Consider the following 26,008-nt stretch of genomic DNA (forward strand, 5'->3'; position numbering starts at 1 on the left):
TGTCATGACAATAACATTAGTTTTGTATTTGTTCTTTGGCAGTTTTGACTGCTAATTTTAAGCGCTCACGGCATTCATTCATTTAACATACATGTAGTTTACTGTCGGCACGCACGAGGGGCCGAGTAGTCCCTGGCAGTAGTCCCTGAGACTATAGTTCCTGCAACTAGTTCCTGCAACTAGTCCCCTGAAGAGTTAACTTGAAGGGACTGGTCGCAGGGACTTGTCCTACGAACAGTTCACACGAAGCGTTTTGAGCAACAAGTCGCAGGGACTTGTCCCAAAAGTTCAAACTGGTTTGGTTTGGTGGGACTAGTCGTAGGAACCAAAGTTTGGTCCCTGCGACTAGATTTTGAAGCAAAAATGGCCAGTTCACACGATGGGACTTGTCCCCGCGACTTGTTGCAAGAACCAGTCGCTGGGGCTAGTCCCCTCGTGAGCGCCGACCTTAATTATGTCTACTTTTTTGGGGTGTCTGACAATTTAGGCTGCGTTCCTTTAGGGTGATCTGGATCAGGATCAGTGATCCAAGATCTGTCTGGATCATGGTGCATCAAAGAAACCGATGAATCCACGATCAGAATGGATTCATCGGTTCTTTTGATGCACCATGATCCAGCGCAGACAGATCTTGCTTAATTCTTTCGATGAAACTGGTACTGGACCTGTTAGCATGTGAGTAGCTGGAGTTATAACTTTATTAGCTGCTGTGCTATCTAAAGAAGCTGTTAGGGTTTATGACTGCGTTAATTAACATTAAAAGTGCGGTTTACATCGAGATTGGAAGTTTTAATTTAAGATAACATCCGTTTGGTTAGCTCAAGATATTGCGAAATCTATACCACCTTCATCCGCACGTCTATTTGCATATAGAGAGAAAACCCAAATATGCAAAAAAAACTCGATAAAGCATTTTCTGCATTCATTTACTTGTCAGTTAGCAATGATTTCCTTTTCAGCACGCTCAGTGCAAAACTCTCAAGTTGCCTGTTACGTCTTTTACAAAACAACTCAAGCGTTTAATGACAATTGAATCAAAACATTCGAGATAATTCTTCCCTTTTAGCTCCTTTTGTCTTTTGCAATAAGTTTAGTATTTTCTTGAGTGATATTTTACCGGACGAGTTAGGAGTAACATATAATTAATGCATGTGTGGGCACTAAAATTTTGACCAATAAGAATGAGGCTATTCAGATCAAAATTTGACATCCTCATCCTGTGGCAAGAGCGAAACATAGTTTAATGACCGAAAACAAAGCAACTGACAAAGCGCAATTGGACAGCTATTGTTAGCTCACAATGTCATCTTATTTTTGAACACTTTGAAGAGTCACGATGAAACGAAAGTGACTTGTCGGTGATGTACGATTGTTAAGTCGCCGCCGTTATCACTGATGTTTCGTTTTAGCAAGATGTCACCGAAACATGGCTCAGCAAACTCCGTCCAACTCACATCTTTTAACCACATAAACGGAGATTCTTCGACCACTTCGCAAGACAATCCAAGCAGTGGAGTGCAGCAGATTCGCACAGCGATTCAGGGCTCTTCCAAGGCGCAAATCCTTGGACCAACAGGAACTGTACGCGGATACAAGAATATAATCAGAGAACGGAAGGAAGTTTTGAGACTTAGCTTTGTTGGAGAAACTTCAGAGGTAGGACTACGAAACTCCTACGAATCAAAACAAATTCGTTTGTTGTTAATTATTTATGCGAACAGTTTAATATATCCGTGTGATAAGAAATGCCAAGCGTGCGATATTTCTGACGATGTCGTCTTTTGTCTAATATTTACAGGAAAACGAAGAAGGCAAGATCGTTGTTTACACTACTTCAATGGGAGGAATTCGATCAAAAGTGGAAGAGTGTGCGTACATCCGGAAATTATTTGACAATCTGGGACTTAAAGTGGACGAGCGAGATATATTTATGCACAGAGACTATCAAAGCCAACTTGACATGCGACTGGCAAGCAAAAACGCCTCCGTTCCTCATGTATTTGTAAATGGCGTTTCTCTAGGGGTAAGATAATGTAAAGTACATGTTGCCGGCAAAGAGCCGCCCACCTCGCTAGTTCCACAATATTGCCAGATTCTTTTAATGACTGGCAGAGGTCTTGTGTCCTTGTTTCACAAGGTATTTAATCCGTGTTTTCATATTTTATGCATATATTTACAATTTAGACGTAAATTAGAAATAACGTGGGAACTTTCTACGCGGTTTAGTTCGTTTTTATAGCTTAACAATAACCTGTCTTAAATGCTCATGATGTTTTTTTAAGTCCTTTCTATTCCCATGTCGCCAAATTACACGTCAATCTTTTGTGTGTGTCAGTAATAACAAAGTGATGAATTGTCAATTGTGGAAATTAAGATAAAAGATTTTTTGTGCGGATTATCCTGCGAACGCCGATGTTTTATAGCACTCACTATTCCAGCAGTAAAGAATCTATTTTCGTTGACATGAATTTTTCGCGAGCGTCCATATTCATATGACTATATAAGTCCTATAACTAGTCCTTACGAAGTAAATAAAAGAGCAATAATACTATTTTATGTAAGGTTATTTCAAAAGTCCAACCGTGCACGATATCAGTGACTTCATTCAAAACGGTTATTCATTGGCCGTAATACATGTTTTGCTCTTGGTCCGTTTGAACTGACCACGTTTGTTACTATTTGCTATTTAGTCAATGCCAAAGCCAAAGGCTGCCGGTTGCCGGCGAGTTTCAAAGAGATGCATAGACCTTCGTCTAATTTGGCAGATGCCGAGAGTTTTAAGGCTAAGTGTAATTAAAAAAATAGAAAATTGTAGAAAGAGGAGCTTGCGTAATGGTGAACTAAAATTGAAAGATGGAGGTATAGATATCTTCTAGTGGGAGTTGTACACTGATAAAGAGCGTTACCGACAGACAAAACAAATCTTTTAAGTCTAACTGCTGCCGCTCCGACTGTCTGCCTAAAACGACTCCACTCCCACACGTTGATTCATAATTTTACGAAAATAATAAGATGGTAGACATTTGAGTACAAGTACAGATCAGTGTTAACACAAAACGGGCTTTTTTGTTACTTTTAGCGCAATACATTATGCCTTGCAAACGACTTTCTCTGTTTTTCTATTATCCAGGGTGTTAAAGAACTGGAGCATTTAAATGAAACTGGAGAACTCAAAATTTTACTTGAAAACTTTGAGGTAAGAAGCTAAATATCATTCGTTAGGTGTATCATGGTTAGAGCGGTCTTCTCTCAAAACATATTGTTTCAAGTTGCAATATGATACACATTAATTTGTATTTGATTCATGAAATACTCTCGTTCAACTGAAAACATCGAAGGTTGTACGTCAATGATAGGAAATCTTGCTATAATCATTTAAGGTGGAAGTATGGTAAAACAGTATCCATGCATGGTTATAACTGACTGTGTTGTCACAAACTACTATTTTCATAGTTTCCCTCTACTAACTAAATCGTGTTTCAAGGCAGTTTACTTTCCGAGTCCGTTGGTATCTCAGTCACCTTAATAACGGAATAGAACTGATTAGGGAGCTGAAATAGTCTACAAGATCTTGATGATAATTTGCATGAAAATATGATTTCTTGTTTTCAAACAGGACATCGCTTTTCAGTTTTAAATACATTTTTTGACAGTAACGTCTGTCGTAGTCGTTTTATATTCAATAGACAGGGGTAGCATGGTAACTGGTATGATTATCTCCATTTCAGAGGCGGACTAGTGGCGTATGCCCAGGCTGTGGTGGTTTCCGCTACATTAATTGTACGCAGTGTCATGGAAGTAAGAGATCACGAAAAACAAGAATTTCAAGGGAGATAAATGTTTTACGATGTATTGCGTGCAATGAGAACGGCTTGCAGCTCTGCCCAGAGTGTTCGAAATAACCAAACAGGATCTGCTGTTATAAGCAAGAATGACAAACAACAGGGTAACACGGGCCAGAATCTCGAAACTATAAAGACGGAGAAAGAAAACGGGTGTACTTCGTCTGAGTTCCAGCCGTGCGGAGTCATCTAAATCAATGCTTATAATTATATTATAATTATGCCGGCTGGTTCGACTTTGATGAATGAGTAAAAACTTATGGTAGACTGGCGGCTTCCTACCCTGTAAACAAAATGACTATTAGCATTATTAAAACTACTCGACCCTAGAACGCCGGCCATGAACACCTGAAGCGGTCCCAAAACTGGACGTTTTAAAATATGTAGGGTGCGGGTTATCGATTAAAACCCAACAACTTTGGTGGAAATAGAATAATCAAGACAGATGTGAAATAAACTGTTTCGAAATGTTTTGCCAAGTTTAAACTAGAAAGACTAATTAAACTGAAAGTGGATTTGTCTTTTCACTTTTGGCCGAAGTCTGCCCTCTTTCGTACCCGGAGCCCATGTAACTGATCCTGCGGGTTTGTACGGAAGAATGTTGACCGAAATTACGTGTACACTAAAGAAATAAACCTCACACATTACTAAGACTGAATGTTACTTTATCTTTCTGTGTTCTTTAATATTAGCACCTGGTAATGAACTTACAATCCAACTATTAGTATACAGCTTAAATTTAACATTTTTAAAAATAGTACTTTGACATCAACAAAAATAATTTTGATAAGATTTCCTGTCTAAATTTTTGGACTAGGTTAACCTACTAGAAGATCTCTGTTTATTTTCTGTCAAAACAGACTCGAAAGTAGCTAGGTTCTATCGCCATCAAACATAGTGATCGCAAGTCGACAAAACAACTAGAAACTTGCTTCTATCTATGACTACGTTTAGCCAGAGATTTCCACTGAAGGCTATGCCCCTTAAATAAAATAACATACGTTTAAAAGCACATTAAAACATCACTGCGCAAAAATAAAACTGAATAAAGTAAAATCATGTAAGACTTCTAAGAAAATATATATCCCGTGAAACAAGTGACGTAGAAGCTAAGTATCGCCGAGTACACATTAATAAAATCAGAAAGAACAAAATTGCCTAAAGGGAACTGCCCGTCAATTAAACTGCTATGTTTACTATTGTGGTTTCCATAACACTGAAACAGGCTCAATTATAAGCTCCAGCTATCTATAACGTGGTCATTCACGAGAGGCAAAACCCAGAGCCACAGGTCTATCAAAGTCAATAGCTATCGAGACCGAGTGGTCTAACTGTTTTACCCGCATAACCAATGACTGAGTGAGATATTGACGGTTTTGTTCAAATGGAAAACCTTGTTGGAACCTTCTACTGATCGATATGTGACAGCTGCGTAACTAATCAGATTACGAGTTTGTTCGCAATATTAAGCCACTGGGTTATGCTAGGTTTAGACAATTCATATGTCGAACATCATATACACGAGTCGAAAGCGTATCCCGCCATAATAATCTACAACAATAATACATCTAAAGAGAAATTTCTAACCTAAACTATTTATGTTTTGTTGCACCAGGGTCCTATATTAATAGTATAATTTTTGAGAGTCATGTACTCTACTATGTGGACCCATACCGCATGCGTGTTACCGCGTAGTGGAAGGTCTGTAGAGACTCTTGGATTACTCTCGGAGTCAGTAAAACGTAGTGGCGCTTTTAGCCTACTTCATTGCAAACTTGCAATCTAGCTACAAAGACACACTGATGGCCTGTCCATGAGGTTTACAGTACACCTTACTCTCAGTTATAACAAAGTTACCAACTGTTAAGAGCCGATTGCACACAGAGCATTTGACGCACTGTCTGTGAAGCACACTGCTGTCAAAGTTACATTTCTCCATTTGGTAGACTGTTCTACCACACACCACGCACTTATCTGATGATACACTTTTCCCGGTGGAAGATACCTGACTTAGCGCTTTGTCTTTATTCGTTTCTTCTTCACTCAGAGATTTTCGAAATGGTACCTTTTTATCTACTTCGATGTTAGGCGTTTTGCTTCCGAATTGAGGCGCGTCGGGTGAGTTCTTCTTGTTCGTTAGTCCCTGTGGTTTAGTCGCTATTTTGGGTTTTTCCTTGACAGCAGGTTTCAATTTATTACCTTTATTATCGGATGTCAATGCGGGAGAGGACGACGAGTCAGTATCCACGTTCAGCGATGCCTGAAACAGAAAAAAAAATACATGTTTGAATTCTACAAGCAGGAAGTACGTTGATACACTTCGAAGCTCTTCTAGCGTGCCTAAGGTGGCTGGGAACAGTTTCCAGCGCTTTCCTAGACTTGAATTTTGATGGGTCATTATAACCACTTTTTATCAGTTGATACTACAATCATGGCGTCAAAAAACTACCCAATCATTGGACAACACAATGTTCTCATTTTTGTGACAAAATAGGTTTCCATAGTTACAGTATGGCCTGCTAAAAACACCAATAATTTTAGCTTCAACCGCTAATTGTCTATGACGGAATTTTGATCTGCAGGATGAGATGCAATTTTTGACAAGGTTCTAAAAAATTCTGTCTAGGCGGGTTCAGAACCACCTTAAATTTCGAAAATTACGATGGCTCTCAACCCACTAAACAGAATTTTTTTAAACTTTGTCAAAAGTTGCGTCTTCTCATGCTTATTACAATTTGACATGAAAATGGTGGTCACCGAGCTCAGTTTTGAGTTATAAGTACCTAAAGCTAAAAGTTATTGGCAGGTTGTACTGTTGCTGTGGTAACCTATTATGTTGTATGTTAACAATTATTAGTTCATCAATGGCAGGGCATTATGTGATACCAATATTGCAGTATCACTGGATAAGTAGACGAAGCATCCATCTGTCAAAGTATAATTGTTCAAAAGAGTACTGGAAACTGTTGCCAGCCTCCTTAAGTAGTGGCGGATCTAGGGGAGGGACCCGAGGGGTACGCCCCCCATCCCCCGCCTCTTTTGGTTTAAAAAAGAATATCACAGAAGGAAGAAAAGCCGGCAGGGCAAGCAAAGAAAAAAAAACCCCGCCCCTCCCCTTCCCTTAGCTCAAGGTTTGGATCTGCCACTGTTAAGCACCAGATTTCTTACAGAAAATAAAAGCTACCGGCTACCTTAAGGAAACACTATTTATTCTGTGTTAGAAATCAAATCCGATAATTCTTGTTGGGGTGTCAAGAATTTATTGCGGGATATCAAGAATTCCGGCAGAGCTTGGTCTACAACTATATTAACTAGCACATTGCTAGTGATAAACATAGACTGCATGGGTTACCTGAACGTCTTTGCTATCGAGCAGCTGTGAGAGCCGTGCGCTTTTCTTGGTGGCTAGTTTTATCCAGTCTGGTTGATCTGAAGTGTTATCTTGCTCTGTGGGTTTACCTTTCAGTTTTGTTCCAGTGGGAGTTTTGTCTGCATCAGAACTCTTTACCGGCGAGGAAGGTGTGGAATCTTTGGATCGCAGTTTGCTGTCGTCTACAGGAGTCGTCTTCTCGCCTGAATTCTGCGAATCATTGCTTTTTTCCTCATGAACACTTTCAGTTTTAATTGATTTCTCCTTTTCAACTAGTTTTCTAAGTTCCAGAGCAGCGGTATTTGTTCCTTCTGAGTTGTCAATGTTTTGATCAATTCTATCTAGAGAGAATCGATTTGGCATCGGTGGCTTCATAGCTGACTCTTTTTTCCCAAAGTTCTTGCCGAGTGACTTAGACCTTCTACTCATGTCCAACATAGGCCTACTTCCCTCTTTCCTAACATTGAGTTCTTTAAGAATCGTCTCTTTAGCTTTTGACTCTTCTTTGTTTTCCATCTGGACGTCTGGTTTGGTCGGCTGAACATCTTCATTTTCTTTATTGATAACAACGTTGTCCTTATTATCCATTTCATTTTCATCCAATACTTTGACATGTTGTTCAGTACTTTCTTTGTTCTTCTCTCCTTCAGCTTCGGTATGATCTTCCTTGTCCTGCACTATCTCGGCTACCACTTCATCAATTGTGCTTGTACCACTTTCTTTTGGAGGTTCCTGTACTCTAGCAAGAATGTCACTGGCTTTAGCTTTCATATCAGCAAGAACTTTCTCCTTACTCTGCTCTTCGCTGCTTTCCAAAGCCTCGAAAATAGTTGCATTAACAATATCTGAGTTTCTGTTACTGGCCAGTTCTTCATTAGATTCAGTTTCCACACTAGTTTTGGCAGACATGTCTTTGGGATCGGTCCTGGACCTCCTGTGTGGTTTTGTAGGATTTCTTTTGATGTTCATGGATGAGCTGTTGGGGTGAGCTCTGGTGGGTGGTCGGCGGTGTTTTGGTGCTATTTTAATCCTGTCATGCGCAGCTTGTAATCCCTCTAATGATGAAGCCCTTGGCAGACTTTCAAAGCTGACAGCAGCTACAAATCAATTAGAGATCTGTTACACATCACCAAGAGGATTGATTGCTTTCTTTGCGAGGTGCCTACCCCAGTAAACCTTCACTGACAAGAAACACTATCTCGTAATGTAAATGCTTCTGCCTGCCTAGCTGGGACCTCATAAAGAGTTTTGGAAATTCACTTTCACCAAATCCTGGTTTTAAGCCCAATTCTTTCCCTTCCATAAGTTTAAGCATTGGCTCACAGGATTTTTGTGTCGATCGCCTCTAATGTTGAAACCTCTTAGCACATGAAGAATAAAAGATAACAACCCCGTTTTAGAGCTGTTGAAAGCCTACATTTAAGACAAGTCCACAGTTACACTGAGTGAAGAACGATTACATAAATTCATACTTTTTGTACAGAAAAGGCCAGTGGGCTTTATGGGCGTTAAATGAGATGCAAATAAGTAAGTCAAGAGGTTCGGTTTCCTACAAGTTATCCTGCAAGTTAGATAAACAGTAAATAGTCATGAGGTGAAGTGTACCTTCAGTACCACTATCAGAACTGATCATGGTCCAGTCCAGGCCTGTAGTTATGGATCCTGTTTGACTTTCTCGTTCATCTGAAGACATGGCAGGCTCTTCACTGATGCTGTCTTGACTTTTGCCTTGCACTTTGACATTTTGTAACAGTCTGCCTAAGGACTGAAAAAACAAAAAGTATGTACTACACCTGTATGTAATGCTAAACTACCAATTGTGTTGTTCCACATGAGAGTCAGTCACACAACTTGGAGTTTTAGCTTCCAAGAAGGACAACTCTCAGCCCCTGATAAAACCTTGAACTTAATACAATAGGTCACATGAACTTATTTTCTTATGTAATGTTTCGACTCAGCCAAGAGACTCTTCAGAGACCTTTCACAATTTAATGTTTAGCAAACTTAATGAATATCGTGCTCAAAGTCCTGTTCATGAACTCAAGATGTTAGCGGTCTGGCCCTCTATTGCAGGATTCCCAACCACACATTTATGAGTTCATTTATATAAGGTGAAAAAATACTATGTGGCAAGTCTGGGGTGGCGTTTCGTCTTGCCCAAGAGACAGCTAGGGTGCTAACATCTTGAATTTGCGAACAGGAATTTGAAAGCAATGGTCAACGAGTTTGCTGTTAAATTCTGAAAGGTCTCTGAAGAGTCTCTTGGCCAAGACAAAACGCAGCGTCATACTTGCCAAAAACTATTTTTTTTTACAAGTATTTGTCAATTCTTTTTATTGTATAAACTAATTTCCCCCATTGAAACTGTGAATTTAAAGTCCATCTCAAAAGTTTATGCAAATGTGAGCCATTCCTGATTTGCTGAGGTCATGTATTAGAGACATGTACAATTCTTAGAAGTCTGAACTGAGGTATAGACAAAGCAATTTTTCTTGGGCAATTCTGTCCAAGGGGGGAAGGTGCAATGAGGTTAACCCTACATAAATGTGAAGCACCAACCTGTGATACAAGGCTCCGGAAAACAACACTGGGAACTTTGAGCCCTAATTGCAAATCACCTACTTTGATCTGAAAAAGGTAAGATCATACACATTCTACCCCCCCCCCCACCCCCCCACTGACGATTCTGGCATCCTCCTTCCCCTGCTCAAGTCAATATAACTTGTACATTTGATATCTAGTGATATTCAGTTGCTTACCTGCCTTGAAGGCTCACTCTTTGTCCTTTGTACTGGATTGTCCACAGTATTCCTTCTTTCATACACTTCAATGGCAGCAAGTGGACTCTTGGTCTTTGTTTCCACCAGAGAAGGTTCTGATTTTGTCCTAGTCCTTAGTGAGTCATTGTCCTCTTGTTCAGATGACGCATAAGTTGGCTTGTAACGTTCTCTTGGAAGTTCCTCACATGATTTTACTCTTGTCGGACTTTTCTTTCTCCTGAAGAGTTTCTTCATTTTCTTGAAAGGACTCCACTTCCATCTGTATTTCCGCTTCTTCTTCTTTTTGTCTTTCCCTCCTTCATCATCAGAGAACATGCCCTCATCACCACTACTGGGAGAGAGATGATCTTCATTTTGATCAGGGATTTTGATTTGGACGGTTGCACTTGTTGATTTAACATTTTCTTGTGATGTTGCAATTTCCTCAGAACTTGATGTAAAAGACTGTGTGCTCAGTCTAGAATGACCTACAGTTAATGGCTGAGGACCACTTAAGGAAGGGTCTGACTCAAACTTGTTTAAAAGGTCAGATGATAGCTTGCCTGGTTTCCCTGGTTTGTCCAAGCCTGTGAATGGAAATGAACACCCCTGTAAGTCTTGTCCTGTAAGTCACATAATTAATACTAACCCCCATCCCATTACTGCTCAATGCAATAGTTATATTACAGCTAGTGTGAGATATAGCTTCCACTTGTTTGCTCATCTAAGACAAATACTTAGTGCTCAGGCAAGATAACTACCAGCAATTGTTTGAATTGTCTGAGTTTGGCAAGGAATCTGGTCAACTTCCTTTGTAAAATAAAATAAAATAAAATGTTGAAAATTAAATAAAATTAGTGAACCAGAAATGAAACAATTGGGGTTATGAGAGAGAGTCATGTGATTCTTTTAAAACAATTTAATACTGTTAAGAACTGATGGTGTAACAAACATATTTTAAACTTTCATAGAGAAAATTATGAAATAATTACAAAATTTTTATGTGAAAGTTTAAAATATGTTTGTTATTAAGAATTATTCTTAAGGTTATTCCTCAGAATTGCATTGTGCATCCCTACTGCGCATGATTTTTGCGTCATTAGCGCATGCTCATAAGCGTGTGCACATACAAAATGGTGGCTTTTTCTAAACAGCTTGGGTTGCGAGAGACAAATCATAATTTTTTCTCGGAAACGAGTACAGGGACCTAACGATTTTTTTACTTAGTTTGATTGCAGCGATCACCGTCTTTCTATACAGTGAATATAGACCAATTTCTACTGCAGAGTAACAATTATTACTGAAAATGAGAGCATAGCAAACACTCGTAAACAATAAGACGTGCCCTCAAGAAAACTGCGTGCTTGGAACATATTGAATCCCTGTCGACTAAATGTAGGTACCTTTATCATAAAACGTACATCAAATTGCTCCTTAACATTGATGTAGTACATCCATTGTTGTATTTCTTGCTTAACTTTCTCCCTATTTTTCTGCTCTCACAAAGCGTTAAGGGTGTGGTTTAAATGTAAACGTTTCTAAAAGCAGATAATTTAAGGAATTATGGAGTTTATTGAGGGTCCTCCTGCTCCTAAAGGAATATGGGGACCCCCCATTTTTATTTCAAAATTTAAGTTCTCTTGATGTAAGCAGCCAACAGGCAAAATTTGAATGAAAATCTATTTTGCATTCTTTTTTGGGGGAATGACCTTAAGTCTTCACCAAACACTGTATTTTGCATTCATATTCTATTCCCAGGTCAAGAATACTATTGGCATAGTTTCCACCACTATCTCAAGTCCAGTCTTCATTCATGAAGACCCCCCTAACTTTCTAAGGCATTTTTACACGTACCTTTAGTGAGGCTTTGCTCTTTCTTCATCTGGCCAACTTTGTTATATGCGGCAAATATTTTTTAACTGCCATCTTGAGCTGAGTAATCATGCTCCCATGCTTGGCCGGGAGTGAGAGTATCTAACAATCTATGTCAGGTCGACTAGTTCAATAATGTTTAGGCAGTTCGGCTTTCTTTGGATAAAAAGCTATGTACAAAATAGAAAGATTTGTGAAGTCATACAAGTTCAAACACATTTATTTGCTACTCCGAGTTTTATGCTTCTCGCAAAGTAATCATCATCTATATCGTAAGTGGAAAAGTACTGTAGTTAACCAAATACAAGCTTGCAAGAATACAATGTGTCAATGTAGATCTGTAGATAGGTGTAAATGACGGGACAAAGAGACAAACCCTTGACTGTTCCCGCAAGTTTAATACGTTTCGGTGTTTGGCCTTCTTCAGGTATGGGAACTTTAAAAAACATAACTATTTTGAATGCTGACTGAATAATTTTAGCATTTAAAAGCTTTGAGAAAAGTTCTCCCAAAATGAGTAAACTTGAATATATATAAAAAAAAAATGTTTGCAGACAAGTGCTGGTATCTATATATATTTTTGTGCCAAATGGAGTTTTATATATGTTGACCATACTGTGAATGTCACTTCTGGCCGAGTGTGAGAGCTTGGTTGCTCAGCTGAAGATGGCAGTTAAAAACTTCCCGCCGTGTTGTCATATAACAAAATCGGCCGGATAAAAAAGGAGCAAAACTTTACTAAAGGTGAAAATGCCTAAGAGAAAAAAGGGCATCTTCGTTTTAGAGTTTTTGGGTTCTCAGGGTCTTCAATTTAGAGGCACCCCACACAGAAAGCTCTTTACTAGTTTGTGTTTGATTTCTCAACTGAGTGCTAGATTGGTTTGACTTCACTGGGAACATTGTTAACCCATTACCTTTGGACCTAATACTGTTAAGCCTACTTCACATTAGCAACATAACAATATAAACATACTGACATAAGAAGAATGTTGTGGTGTTCTGTTTGCAATGTGAACATATGCATCCTGACATAGTAATATAATAGTAACATAACAGCATGAACATACCAACATAAGGAAGAAAATGAACTTTTCCCTACACCTTTATGTCGATGTTCACATCATGTTTTTATATCATTATGTCGTTTATGTCGCTAGTGTGAACAGGCCTTGTGCTTAATCTTAAATATGTTAAAAGAATAAGCAGATTAATTTTATTAAGCCTGTGGTACCAAAAAGAAAGCACTGGCAAACACTTGGATGCAAAAAGTTTTGAACAGCTTTTCCCTTGCCTTAATTAAGGTAACCTCAGACTTACCTTCGGCCGATCGCGAACCTTTTAAACCACCCTCTGCCATGTTTAGAAACCCTACAACGAAAGAATCAAATCATTTCAACAACGTGAATTCTTGGGTTAAAACACCTTCGTTTATAAACAAAGCGCTCCAAGTAATATTTACGTTCTAAATAAACCGCTTAGCCTCAACGTACACTATAGTAAGCCTATGTAAGCGTTTAAAAATATTACAGCCAAAAGATTACTCATTTCAAATATCTAGTTCGAATCACAATGTAAACTAAAATCGATCGAACATGGTTCGATTAGGTGACCAATATAATTTAATACATTTTACTGCTGTATTGGGTTGTTATTCACATTACAGGGCAAACTCACAAGGACATCTTCTGTGTAGAAGTGAGAGAAAAAATATTCTGCTTATCGTCCATTAAGAACTTTTTAAAAGGTTCATTGAAAGTTAATCATCATGTATTTTGATTACCAAAAATCTCCTTACCTTTGTGATGATGAGACGTTAGAATACTTTATTCTCCAGGGACTCAGATCCTTCGATACACCATCGTACATGATAACCAGTACGATTTTTTAGGATGACATTTTTTGACGAGTGAATTGAAAATTATTCACTCACGTACCACGAACCCCGTTTCTAGCAATCAATTTTTCACACCGTGTGGGTTCTCCAACAAAGTACGCTAGCAGAACATAAGGTGAAACTAACTTGTTTCACTTGCTACTTGTTGGGAAATCCAAGAAATGAATGTCTATTATTGAAGAAAGAACGACAAATAACTTCCACGAGATCATTCCACTGGTGCTGCCAAAATTCTACCACAAAGCAAGAAGATAGTGAAGCGCATCTGTCTGTGTGTGTGTGCCCGTGTCGAACGGATCAACAGGCAACGCTTCTATTTGTATGGAAATTACGTGTGGGGTTTGACTGGGGGAGTGGGGGTCAGGGGAGCAAACAATGATTAACTTTGCCTCATACTCAGGGAGGCGGCGTGTGTCACGAGATGCTGGTTATTCAAGGATGAATTTACCTTTTCAGGCTTTATTAGCGACTATCCAAGTCTCATGTCTAAAAATATATATTTTTCCTGCAGTTCACTTTGATATATTATGTACTCAGTAAGTCATGATGTTTGCCCTTCAATTCAAGTGCCTATATGACGTACTGAGTACGTCAAAATTTTAAGAGATTTAGTCAAACTCCCGGTACACCGGAGACAACTTTTATCATAACCTGAGATTTGTAGGAGGTTTGTCGAGAGACTGCTAATTTCCCATTGCCGTGACGTCATATGGATATCAAATTACGTCAACCCTTAGCGAAAATAACCGCGTTGAAGAGACATTTTTACGACCTTTGATGGCCTTTAAATAAGTGTGAACATCTATAATAAGTGAAATTAACATATCGAATGTGGTTTATTAGAGTTGTCTGTACTCTTTTCTACAACGAGTACGCGTCATCACAGTGGTCAAATGTTGTGGACTCACTCAGCTGTGCCTCGTGAGTCCGCAATATCAACGTCAAAGAAAATGTCTTTTTTTTTTCAGAGCGCGAGCTGAAAAAGTCATTGCGTGGCACACTGACGCGAGCAGCGTTGTCTGGACTCGACTCTAATCGACCACGGCAAATCAGCCAATCAGATTGCGAGATTAGAAGCAATTGTGGTAAAAAAGCTTAGGCCATTTGAAGTTTTATTTCACTTTATTTTCCAACTACTCAAGTTAAGTACTTAACTGTGAAATCTCTCATGCCTTGAAATCTTCATCCTGCAGGTCAAATGTATGTTTCGTTTTTATATTCACACAAGAGGACTTTTCGGTTTTTTGAACATGTTTTGATGCTCAAACATCATTCTAAAACCTAAGAATTGTCCACACAATTTTGATGTTTCTTGTTTCAAAGTTACTGAGCACTACAAGAACTTTTTTGAAATCAAAATAAACGAGAGCCCTAATAGAGACCCGAATTAGACAAACAAGTTAAACATGCTTGTCTAAATATCTGTTACTATTTGTTTCCCATTGTTCTTACTGTGTTGTAACTGCAGATAGTTTATATCTCCGGTTTTCATGTGACGTCATCATTTCCAAGGTAAGAAATTATCAATCCTTCTGAAGTTTTAGTTTCATCAGATGTAAGACCCTCCAATAACGTGACGTTTTGCAGCGTTTAAGCCCGATAGGGTTCATCATTAGAGCACACATGAATTTCCAAGTTTATGCGTTGCGTGACATTAAAATGGCGCCAGTAAGGCTCTCGAGTAGGTCAAAGGATGAGTTACTGCTCAAGGTTTTGCTAACTGAACAGTTCTTGTTCTAGAAGATGTATTAATTTCAATGTGTCGGAGCTCTCGAGTTCTAAGTTTCCATTTCAATGGCAAAACTAATTGAGAGATGTTTCTGTTACTTTACGGCCGCCATGTTTGTGTCCCTTCGAGGGGCACAAACATGGCGACTCCATGCAAAGCTCTATAAATTTTAGTGAAACACTTTTCCGAATAACGCGCGAATGAAAAACCGCAGACCTAAATCTTGTCGAGGTTGTTTATGTATTAATCATCTTTCATATCTCAGCTTCTTGACTTAATTTATTGAATGTTTACGATTTTTATTTTTGATGGCGTGACACTGCTAAGCAGCCCAGACATTCATCATAATGATGATGATGATTGTCAGTCAGCAGATACATCACGAACATTCATACACAATTGACCACTTGGGGGCGTGTTTCCAGGGCCATTCTACGACTTCTGTTGTGGGGGGAGGGGGGAGGGAGGAAGGGAGGAAGGGGAGGGGTAGAGCAAAATTTCCCCAGGGATCAAGTACAAGCCACGAAAAATGTCCACAGTCCGCATTGGGGTTAGTTTAATGGCAGCGACTGGCCACGAGTTTTCCAGACAGCATCGCGCTTCGCGCTCGTGGTTGTGCTCAACTCTCCGGCATCGCGTTTCGCCCTCTTTCCCGCTCATCCACCTGTTTTGCAGGCTAAGCCAGCAACAAATTGGCTGCGGTGAAGACAATTCACGGAACAGATCCGTTACTAGCTCCTGAATGTAGAAAGAATTGTGTTTACCAGTAGCTTTTGCAAAAAATTCGGTTGTTGTTTTCTTCACTGTACGATTAAAGACTTCTAGCTGAATGATAAGCTTTTTCTATGATCCAAGATAGGTTTCAGTCTGTTGCATAGGATAAGTGCTGAAAAATGCAAGAAACCGTAGTGAGCCTCCTAAACACAACTATTTTCTTCACAAAACGAACTCGCTCATGCTTGGGTTCTCAAGCAAGAGCGGCGAAGCCGTCTGAAAGAGCAGGCGAGAAAGCCCCCCACCCCCCAGCCTGCGTTGCAGCCGGACGTGTTACAAAATCCCCGGTATTGCTGGTTTTCAGTGTCACGCAATTCAAAATGGATCAAAATAAAAATCAAAACCGGTCAATAGATAAAGTCCAGAATCTGGGAAATGAAAGAAGGTAAATATGCAGACTCTCGCCAAAATTCTGGTCGCAGCAACTTTTCTTATGCGAGATATGCGGAGAATTTTTTACCCAAATTTATAGAGATTTGTATGGGACGCCATGCTGGTGCCCATCCGTATGGGCACCAACATGGCGGCCGGAAACCGACAGAAACATTTGTCACTGAGTTTTGCTACAAAAGCGTGAATTTATCCCTGGAGGAACTCTAAATCATTAAAATAATACTTTTTCTAAGACATGAACTGTTCAGATAGCCAAGTTCCCCGAAATAAGTCACTTTTTTGGCCATCATGACAGCTCTCTAGGCCGTCATGTAAATGCGGCATCACGCAAAAGCTTAGAAATTCAAGCGTAGTGTATCACAAAACCAGGAATCCATTCGGAGCGAAAATTTGTATGAATATTAGTTTTCAGCTGCTCTTATACATCATTAAAGTAAACTCTCAGGAAGATCAATAGTTTTGTAGTTCGAATTTTAGTGACGTCATTTTAGACTGTCTGCGAGGCAGGCTACCCCTTCCCCCCTCCCCCCCCCCCCCCCCTCGGCAGTTCTCATGCACTTTGCAGATTATACGAGCACGCAGTACTCTCAAAACCAAGAACCAAGAACGAATTTTAGAAGATTATACTTTATTGGCCGCTCAAACACAGCTCCTTTTGTTAAGAGTCAGCATTTGTAGCCCACAGAAATTAACACTTGTTTTTGCTTTTTAGGGCCTCTTCTGATGAGCCCGGTAACCGGGCTAGCCTGGTCAGCGGGAGGAGTTTAGTATTCAGTTCATAAGAGAAATGTCAGCCCAGTTACCAAGGTAACGAGACGAGTTTGTACACGAAATATTTCAACTGAGAAAGTGTATGAGAAAAGCGCCTTAACCATCCACGCCTATCAGCTTTGTCGCTCATCTTTCATGGTCGTTACTTCATCGTTTCTTCTTACTTATTGCAAAATTGTTTATATTTTGAAGAATCCAGGAAGTTTGGAATGTTTTCTTGCTACGAGTTCCGTGCATCCAGTTCTCGCTTTTAGTTCTCCTTCCACCCGTCCTATTCACGGATCACCCTTGCCCTCATTGGTGATACACTTCGCCTCCCCATCACAGATGCAATCTTTCTCTCTAATGCTGATTATCATCACGGACTGAACGTGCATCACAGCCTGCAGTAAATACATAATGTCTCCACTTCCTCTACAGATTTCATTGCTTAGTGTGACTTTGACCCTCCAGTCTTCGAATCTGCACATAGAATTAAAAGAAATGGTGTTAATAGGTTAACTGGTCAACACTTGAGATGTAAAATCGGCAAAACAATCTACCTCCTGTTCTTGCTCTGTCTCCTGGGATTTGATTTCCTCGAGACCTTTCTCAAAGCGTTGCTGTGGAATGAGGAAAACAAGAAATAATTAGTCAACTGAATTAAGGAATCACTTGGCTTGTTCTCAAGTTTGATGCCACCATTAACATATTGCTATCAAAAGATGGCGATTTGGGTCAATTTCGACATAATAAAATTCTTACATGGCGCAGAGGCTCACGAGACTGAACTAAAAGAAATCACATGAGGTCGAAGCACGAATAAACAATTTCTTTTGTCAAAGTCCCCTGAGCCTTCACAAAATGTTAATTTTTTTGAAATCACAGGTGATCAGGTCGTTACTTGTTACTTGCATGCAAAAACAATGCCTTGATAAAAGTATAGCACTAAGCCTAACCCCCTAACACCAAATTACCTTAAGGAATAGATTAGAGGCTTCTCTAACTCGCGTCTCCTGCTCTATTCGAGCTGCTCTGATCTCATTTAGCTTTTCCCTTGCAGAATGTAACTGAGCTTTAGATTCTTTTTCATTCACTAAAAGAGATAATAATAAGCAAACTTAGCTTACATGATCTGTTAAAACGTTGCAAATGCATAATTAAGAAAAACTTTTCTTCATAATATGTTCTCTGGTCTTAAGAATATTGGGCCAGTGGATTAGTAGCAATCTTGTTTTCTTAGAAAAGAGGGTGATGCGAAAGCACGTGTGAGAGAAAAAGTAGTGCAGGTATGACCACAGTTTATCTTGTGTTTTCTTAAGCAGCGCAGTTGACATGACAGACTAAGAGAAACGAGAGACTACTTGTAGTCCATTGGGGCGGCAGTAAGAGTTCATTTCTGGTTATTGGTTCTCTCAGCTATTTAAGTCATGTAACAAATATAAAAATAATAATGTCTCAATGAGCTCAAGCATAAGGCATACCTTATGATAATGTACAGCTGACTAATTCACTTACTTCTTAATTCAGCGGATGGTTGCTCTTCCATTTCCACATCAACATTTATGTCATTGTCATCTCCATCATCTTCTTGAGTATCATCTTCATCTCCTTCCTCATCATCACTACTGGCCTCCTGAAGGATGGCGAACAGTTCATTCCTGTCCTCATCATCACTCCCACCATCCTGCTCTTCAATTTGAGTTCCAGACAGAGGTGACGGCATGGATGTGTTGAGTAATTCAGCATCTAATACAACACTACAACAAACAATATATTAATAGACAAATACATGACTGTATACTGACATACTGGAAGCAGTCCCTAGACAAAATGGTTCAGTTGTTTTTCAACTTTTCAAAGATACCATTGAATAAGGAAACTACGTGTCATCTGCACTTTTCACATAAATGCCAAAATAAATTGATTTGTGCAGTTATAATCTAACTAGTTACAAAAACATGAAGGGAAAACTGATATCTTGATGACTTTGTGGACTCTTTGTATTCTTATCCTGTGTCACAGCCACCCTTCCCAAAAAGAAAAATAGAGATGCGTTTGTGTGTTGCCATTGTTAATCATGTTCAAGGCACGTGAATTTTCTAGGGAAGTGTGAAAAATGACCTGATTGGTTGATCCATTGATCGATGAAGTGCAGTAAATTATTGAACTCAATGCCTTATGTTTTATCGGTCACGATGACAAATATTTAGAGAGTTGGCGATCAAGACCACAATCAAAATTTGTTACACTTTGTGTATGACATTTAGATTTACAACATAAATTATTTTGAAGTTTAAAAGCCAGATTAACGGTGGTAATCAGCGTTTTATGTAGACAAGATTATTCTGTGAGTGGCCTGTTTCTTTATCTTGAATGCCAATTGAAAGTCATTAACCATCTCATGCAAAGATAACATGCAGAGAGCAAGTTTCTTTGTTGTCTCTGTGTGCCACATCAGCTGTTGTGACAATGAAATGGTTTTTATGGGTGGATAATTAATGTAAGGAACACGATTATCAATGGCAACACACAGATGCTTTCTCCAAATTTTCTTTTGGAGAGGGTGGCCATGACACAGACTAACTGTACATCTCAAATAATGCACTGTCACCCCATTATCCTGATGAAATCAATTGAAAATTTAGTAATCCAATTTACTTGCATTGATTTCATGGATTAACCTACACAAGGCTTGAAGATAACTTTTTGGACCACTTGCAAAGTTTTGCCAGTAAGATTTTTTTCCACTAGCGAACTGGTGAAACCACTAGCAAATTCTTTCCCTTTGAAACTTCAATGACCATATCTGATATAAAGATTAGAATTGATATTCTGTTAATGAGCTGAAAAGTTAAAAGAAAGGTATTAAATGTTTGGTCTCCTTTATCGTTGTCCTGACAGCCACCACCTATCTACTGCAGCTCTGGGGTGACAATCAGTCTGTTTTTTCGGGCCCTTTATTTTCACTCTAATCAGCATGTCCATGGTGTTAGTACCCAAGGCCCAATGCCAGTCTGACTTCACTCTCTTCATTGTGGAAATTCCTCATTCACAAGCAGCATTTGCTGTGTTATCTCTGTTGGATCCCAACTTCAAACTCTTGTTCTTTGGTGGGTTGAGGTCTTCATTGCTACTGGCACTCGTGTTAGAGGTTGAGGGGCCAAAGGGCTTTTTGAAGAAAGAAGTTATTTTTGACATATGTAATGAAAACGATCGCTCCAAAATCACAAGGGACGACAACACCCAAATGTGCAGTTGTGAGACAGAGCCTCGGTGTAATACTGCTGGTCAGTGGCTAACAAAAAAACACTTGCCCTTCTTAGCTCAGCATCTGCTGTTTTATTTGGCTCAGATGTCGTCCGTACATTCTTTCTTGCGTTGGAACAGCTTTCTCCAAATGTTTAGGAGACATGGACGATTCTAACTCGTAAATGTTTGCTAGTGGATATTTTTTCTCACTCACAGATTATCAAAATCACTCGCATTTTGTGAGTTTGCAAGCATTAATTTTGAGCCCTGCAATATGTAAGTAATTAAATGCAAACTCGACAACAGTTACAAAAACAATGTAAACGTGGAGTCTGCTTTTGTTTGGAAACCAAACACGATTGAACGTAAATGTGTTTGAGCATGAATGGCCATTTTGTGGCCAAGTTTTTGTACAAAACTTGATCACAGAATTCCCTCAGAAATCCTACAACCTTGTTTACTGACTTTTGATGTCTGGAGCAAACTTGTTATAGCATAAATCCACCTGCCCTTATGCCCACAAAATCTGCAAGAACAGCCCGAAAAAAAAAAAAAAAAAAAAAAAATAATAATAATTCTTCCAGAAGAAGCCTGGCTAGGTGGTGTCAGTTTAATTGCTCGCTTAGTGGGTATCTCCAGACTCAATTCTTTTTGATTTGCATGCTTAACTAATTTAGAGGATAGACTACAAGTAATCTGAATCAAAACATTTGGCAAATAATTATTAATGCAAACAAGTTACCTTTCGTCTGGTTTCTCTTCATCCTGTAGGACCTCAAAGCTTATAGTGCATTAAGGAGGTACAACTGAGAGCCAACTTAAAGGTCTTGACAAAATCCAGCCTTAGATGTCCAACATTACTATCAGTGTTCCTGCATGAATGGCAAATAGTTTAAAGCCAGATGGAAAATGTACTTACACGGCAAAAGCCTTGCAATAACCATCTTGGAATTTGTGTATTCTAAAATATATTTGACTTTTATAAATTACGACAAAAATGACATCATTATTAATATTGAGCTTTCCTTAACATCAGTAACTTAGAAAGGATATTGACATTAGAGGCACTCAGATCAGTCCTTAGCAAACGTTTGACTTCCTTTTCAACTTCTGGGGACTCCACTAACTATAAAACAATAGTGAAGGTTAATAGTCATGTTTCATGCTTGTTTCAGAGTTCATTTTTGATCTGTTAAAAGAGGCATCAAGATTTTTTTTTCTATTGTGGGGAGCCTCTGTGAAAAAAAAATCTTTTCCTGTAGTAGTCTTAGTACTTTAGTTTGACAGTCCTTCTGTTACATTTTATGTTTGCCAAAACATAAGCCAGTTACTGTGGAAAGCCAGGTAGTGGCATACCAGCCTCTACCACTTGTTGGATCTTAAATGAATACATGCACAACTATTTGCATATTACTACTGAATTGTACAAACATCGCTAATAAACAAGGGTCTAATTAGATGTACGTTCCTCATCAATTTCAATATGACTTATATAAAGTACAGATGAACCTAGCAGGAGAAAGTCAGTGGCACTCTCTATAAGCAATCCTCTGAGGCAGATTAGTTAATAAATTTCTTCCAACAGTATTTCCATTAACAGATACCTTTTTCTTTGCTGTTTTTCTAAATCGTCGCTTGCGGACATTCTTCAGTGGACCAGTAACTGAAAGGATTAAGAACTATTTTAATTATACACTGAAAATGATTATTAACCTCTATTTTATGAGATACAGATAATTCTGCATTGGGATGTAAGTAAATATGAACTGCCACAATAGGCCTTTTTACTGTAGCTTGGGCAGTTTGTTGCCCCATTTCATCATGGGATGATACTCTTGAGAATTCTTGCTTTCAAATATTCAAATAGTTGCATGTATGTGAATGAACAATTTTTAGATAGATAAAAGAACAATTCTCTAGAGAAAATCACATGATCTGTGATGGGAAAACAAACTGCCCAAGCTAAGAGGCTCTAGACTATTATGTACATAACTTGTATGTACCATTTATACAGATTCATCTGCAATCATACCCAGGTTCAGAAGCTTGCTAACAACCAAGATTAGGGTACACACATTAAGCCACAGTTTGAAAAAAAAAATACTGCTGTTACGAGGACTATCTTGTGAAAAAATGACACAACCTAGTACAATGCATCTATAAAACATTTTAACTAGTACACAATTGCAACTATCATAAAATACATACTTCCATGATTCCAAATAAATCTCTTGGATTCCTTCTTGGGAGAAATGTTCTCATCTTCTGTTAAGCTGTCATCATCACAACAAACTAGCATCTATATGTAGAAATGCCCAACAAATTCCACATTTTGTTAAATATCTCTTCATTTGCATATTAAGGTATTTTTTCATCAGTCTTTACTTCCCATCTGTATATCTTATGATAATCTTTTGGCTTGGCTTGACTTGACGGTTTCTACCTTTGGCCATGAGGCTTTCTGAGTTTGGTTCCTTAAAGAGTTCTTAATTTAGGTTTATGGAGATCATCTTAAGCTGCTACTTACATTACCTTGAGAAACTAAGACATTTTTAATGCATAATTATGTCTCAGACACTGTGAGTTATGGCAAGTCAGTGCATTAACTCATTTGTGAGTAAAAAGAAATCCTATTATCATTTCAATTAATGCATTTGTTTCGCCCCCCCCCCCCCCCCCGCCCTTCTCCAAATTCAATGTTGTGTAGGCACCGTGGTCTGTGTACTCTAAGAAATAAAAAAATCGACATTGTTTGGGAGGAACAGGGGAAAATGTTTCCAAGATGCTTGAATATTCAAATTTTACTGCCAACTGTCTCAACACTTTTGTTGCCCATTGTATCTTGCAATAGAGGCTCGTGCAGGGGAATATCATTAAAAAGAGATAAATGTCATTTTCATTTGAAAAGACTCCCAGGATCAGCCTCAGTTGCAAGCTAGTTCCAGTCCAATACCGAGAATACGAATATCACCTATTAGTGGACCACTAGTAGCCAGCTAGTTTTCACAGTACAATAATAAGTTATTGATTGATTGATTGATTGATTAATTGATTGAATGAAGGATTGATTAAGGGCATTGAGTGAATGGAGTTTTGGTCTGGTGTTAAAACAGTACCTGGCAGATGTCTGCAGTCTTGTAAAAGCTTTTGCTGTCCACTGTCTTGTGAGATTCTATTATGCTTGGCAGATCCACAAGCTATTACAAAGAAGAGCAAAGCATGGTATTCGCTTGTTAAAGAAGCTCATCTGATTTCTTTTTTAAGACTGATCAGAGCCTCTCTTTTAACAGAAAATTGAAGAAAAATGTACAGTAGATGGGTGTTGAAACTCTTTGAATCACAGTGTAAGGTAAAATGTAAGAAGTTTTAAGGGTAAGTTTCACAAGTGAAGGTGAAGGACATAAAAGTCATACAAATGTACAGTAGATGGGTGTTGAAACTCTTCGAATCCTTGGCATTTATTTGAAGTCCACCATGTATTTGTACTAGACCTTATTGATGTGGTTGATTCAAAGACTGCTACATGTAACAACAGCCCATTGGGTACTTAGCAGAAATCCCAGAAATTTCTTTGGAAAACAAATGAAACGGCAATTTTCTGAGAAATAAGTTTGGAAATTGTGAAGCTATAGTTTTAGTAAAAGAATGCTTTGCAGTTTGTGTCAAAACTAACCCTACTTCTAAGTCTGCCTGCACAAATTATAAACAATGATCACAAAACTTAAATAAGTTTACATTCTTACCTTAGCTGATAAAGCTGTCCCATCAAATCTGACTGTTGCATGTCTATAGTCGGCTTTAAAACATTTTAAAGATATGTATGATTAAAATGAAGAAAACTATATTTAAACCCGGTAGACATGAATAACCACAAACAACAAATCAAAAAAAAAAAAAAAAACCGTATGAAACTGACCTTGAAACTCAATCGAAAGCCTATCTTTTAGCGTGCCATTCTGGATAGCAAGACTTAGTGCTGACGCATAAACCTGTAAAATAATGCCTTCGAATCACTGACTGTCTTGACATATCAGATCACTGATTACAAAAGTTGAACAGATCGAACTGTTTCAGCTTTTGACAAGTAAAGCATGATGATCATAAAAACTACAGAAAGTCGCGACAACTAAATATGTCAAACAGTAGTATTAGATTGACGCCTGCCCTTGAACCAACTCATCTTACCTGAGGCACACGTAAAATAAACTGGTTTTCCAATTCACCTCCATCAGACCTTGCTTTCGAAGACATAATCTACATTCAATCCGCCATTTTCTCCGCTAATGCCGCATGGAGTGATGGGTAGTACTCGTACGTTCTCACCAGGCTTCCGACTTCATGAGGTCTAGGGTTGGAGATGTGGGAGGCAAATTTCCCGCTTCGTGATGTTAATTTATAAATTTAACTAGTTAGCTACCCTATTCCACAAGCGGGCCTTCAGGCTTGGAAATGGGATGTTATTATATAGATACGAGTGTTTTACTGAAAATACACCACTCGTAAAATTCATACGAAGCCAGGAGCCCAAGGACTCCTGACGAAACACATCAGGGACCCGAGTGACATATTTACCATATCCTCACTAGTGAGCGGAGGGCATTGATGAACCGATGATATCATTTCTCGCTTTTTACAGTTGTTTGTGGAAACAGTCAGTTCATCTCTATCATAAAAAGAAAATTACACGGTGGCTTGAAGATATGAATTTTATTTTCTCGTGTTAAAATTTAAAAACAGTATTTTACTCTCTCTCTCTCTCTCTGCGCTCGTTCGTAAAATATCGTTTTTACTACTCGAAAATTAAATAAAATTCATATCTTTGAGCCGCCTTGTAAATATCCTCCATATGGATAACCAACAAGGCGCGTATTAAACCCTGAGTTAGCTATAATCATCCCATACGTCCAACAAGCGCGAGTGGAATAATTGTTTTACTTATTAAAAACGCCCCCAAAATATAGAAAATTAAACTAAAATAAGGATAAAAACGCTCCAAGAAACGAAATATGAATCAACTGTAACCTTTGTAGGATAAAACACGGTGAGCCATAGAGTTAACCAACTCCAGCGATCCTACTTGTAAGTGATTTATATTGTTTCCGGCAATGAGGTTAGACACTCTGTAGATCGTATCACTGCAACGTTAATATTGGCTCAGCTGTCACCTTCTTTTTTATTCCAGTTATTTACAACACTAATCAGTCATTTTTATGGGAACGATTTTGCTGTTTCCTTCCGCAGGTGAACTTTTCACCCACGACCTACAACCCACAAACCACCTACCCATCACCGGTAACGAGATTAATCCAGAAGTTATTACGAAGGTATTAGGCACGTAATGCAACGCATTACGCGGGTATTTGACTAAATTTG

The 26,008-nt window shown here is 38.7% G+C and overlaps 3 protein-coding genes across 4 annotated transcripts; 1 reads left to right on the forward strand and 2 right to left on the reverse strand.

Moving 5' to 3' along the window:
• Positions 1-1,225: 1,225 nt before the first annotated feature.
• Positions 1,226-4,420, forward strand: LOC145496818 (glutaredoxin domain-containing cysteine-rich protein 1-like). The gene is made up of 4 exons (XM_081476568.1): positions 1,226-1,656; positions 1,799-2,023; positions 3,131-3,196; positions 3,729-4,420. Exons 1-4 carry the CDS (start codon positions 1,396-1,398, stop codon positions 3,900-3,902), a joined length of 726 nt encoding a protein of 241 aa, XP_081332694.1. The 5' UTR covers positions 1,226-1,395; the 3' UTR covers positions 3,903-4,420.
• Positions 4,421-4,487: 67 nt separating this feature from the next.
• LOC145496817 (uncharacterized) lies at positions 4,488-14,378 on the reverse strand. 2 transcript variants are annotated; one of them, XM_081476567.1, is made up of 6 exons: positions 13,864-14,378; positions 13,161-13,211; positions 9,972-10,558; positions 8,818-8,977; positions 7,195-8,309; positions 4,488-6,102 (listed from the first exon to the last, which is right to left on the reverse strand). In XM_081476567.1, the coding sequence occupies exons 2-6, from the start codon at positions 13,198-13,200 to the stop codon at positions 5,629-5,631; spliced, it is 2,376 nt and encodes a 791-aa protein (XP_081332693.1). In that variant the 5' UTR covers positions 13,201-13,211; positions 13,864-14,378; the 3' UTR covers positions 4,488-5,628. The 2 variants fall into 2 exon arrangements, with proteins under 2 accessions (XP_081332693.1, XP_081332692.1); XM_081476566.1 differs by having other exon boundaries at positions 13,639-14,378.
• A 2,788-nt stretch (positions 14,379-17,166) lies between these two features.
• Positions 17,167-25,420, reverse strand: LOC145498337 (transcription initiation factor TFIID subunit 7-like). The gene is made up of 12 exons (XM_081478252.1): positions 24,821-25,420; positions 24,552-24,624; positions 24,379-24,431; positions 23,752-23,832; positions 22,844-22,934; positions 22,240-22,298; positions 21,689-21,761; positions 21,378-21,417; positions 18,902-19,143; positions 18,361-18,479; positions 17,947-18,006; positions 17,167-17,866 (listed from the first exon to the last, which is right to left on the reverse strand). The coding sequence occupies exons 1-12, from the start codon at positions 24,884-24,886 to the stop codon at positions 17,828-17,830; spliced, it is 996 nt and encodes a 331-aa protein (XP_081334378.1). The 5' UTR covers positions 24,887-25,420; the 3' UTR covers positions 17,167-17,827.
• Positions 25,421-26,008: the final 588 nt, after the last annotated feature.

This window comes from Orbicella franksi, chromosome 9 (assembly GCF_964199315.1).
Source record: "Orbicella franksi chromosome 9, jaOrbFran1.1, whole genome shotgun sequence".
NCBI lineage: Eukaryota > Metazoa > Cnidaria > Anthozoa > Scleractinia > Merulinidae > Orbicella > Orbicella franksi.

What these genes read in the sequence shown, in the direction of transcription:
- LOC145496818 (XM_081476568.1), top strand. Translation starts at nt 1,396, where the DNA reads ATGTTTCGTTTTAGCAAGATGTCACCGAAACATGGCTCAGCAAACTCC. An exon ending in TAAATGGCGTTTCTCTAGGG is followed by an intron (nt 2,024 to 3,130) that starts GTAAGATAATGT and finishes TCTATTATCCAG; the next exon opens with GGTGTTAAAGAACTGGAGCA. An exon ending in TTTTACTTGAAAACTTTGAG is followed by an intron (nt 3,197 to 3,728) that starts GTAAGAAGCTAA and finishes TCTCCATTTCAG; the next exon opens with AGGCGGACTAGTGGCGTATG.
- LOC145496817 (XM_081476567.1), bottom strand. Translation starts at nt 13,200, where the DNA reads ATGGCAGAGGGTGGTTTAAAAGGTTCGCGATCGGCCGAAG. An exon ending in AGAGTGAGCCTTCAAGGCAG is followed by an intron (nt 8,978 to 9,971) that starts GTAAGCAACTGA and finishes TTGTTTTTTCAG; the next exon opens with TCCTTAGGCAGACTGTTACA. An exon ending in TTCTGATAGTGGTACTGAAG is followed by an intron (nt 8,310 to 8,817) that starts GTACACTTCACC and finishes ATTGATTTGTAG; the next exon opens with CTGCTGTCAGCTTTGAAAGT.
- LOC145498337 (XM_081478252.1), bottom strand. Translation starts at nt 24,886, where the DNA reads ATGTCTTCGAAAGCAAGGTCTGATGGAGGTGAATTGGAAAACCAGTTT. An exon ending in AGACTGCAGACATCTGCCAG is followed by an intron (nt 22,935 to 23,751) that starts GTACTGTTTTAA and finishes TTCTACATATAG; the next exon opens with ATGCTAGTTTGTTGTGATGA. An exon ending in GAAAAACAGCAAAGAAAAAG is followed by an intron (nt 21,762 to 22,239) that starts GTATCTGTTAAT and finishes ATTGTTTTATAG; the next exon opens with TTAGTGGAGTCCCCAGAAGT.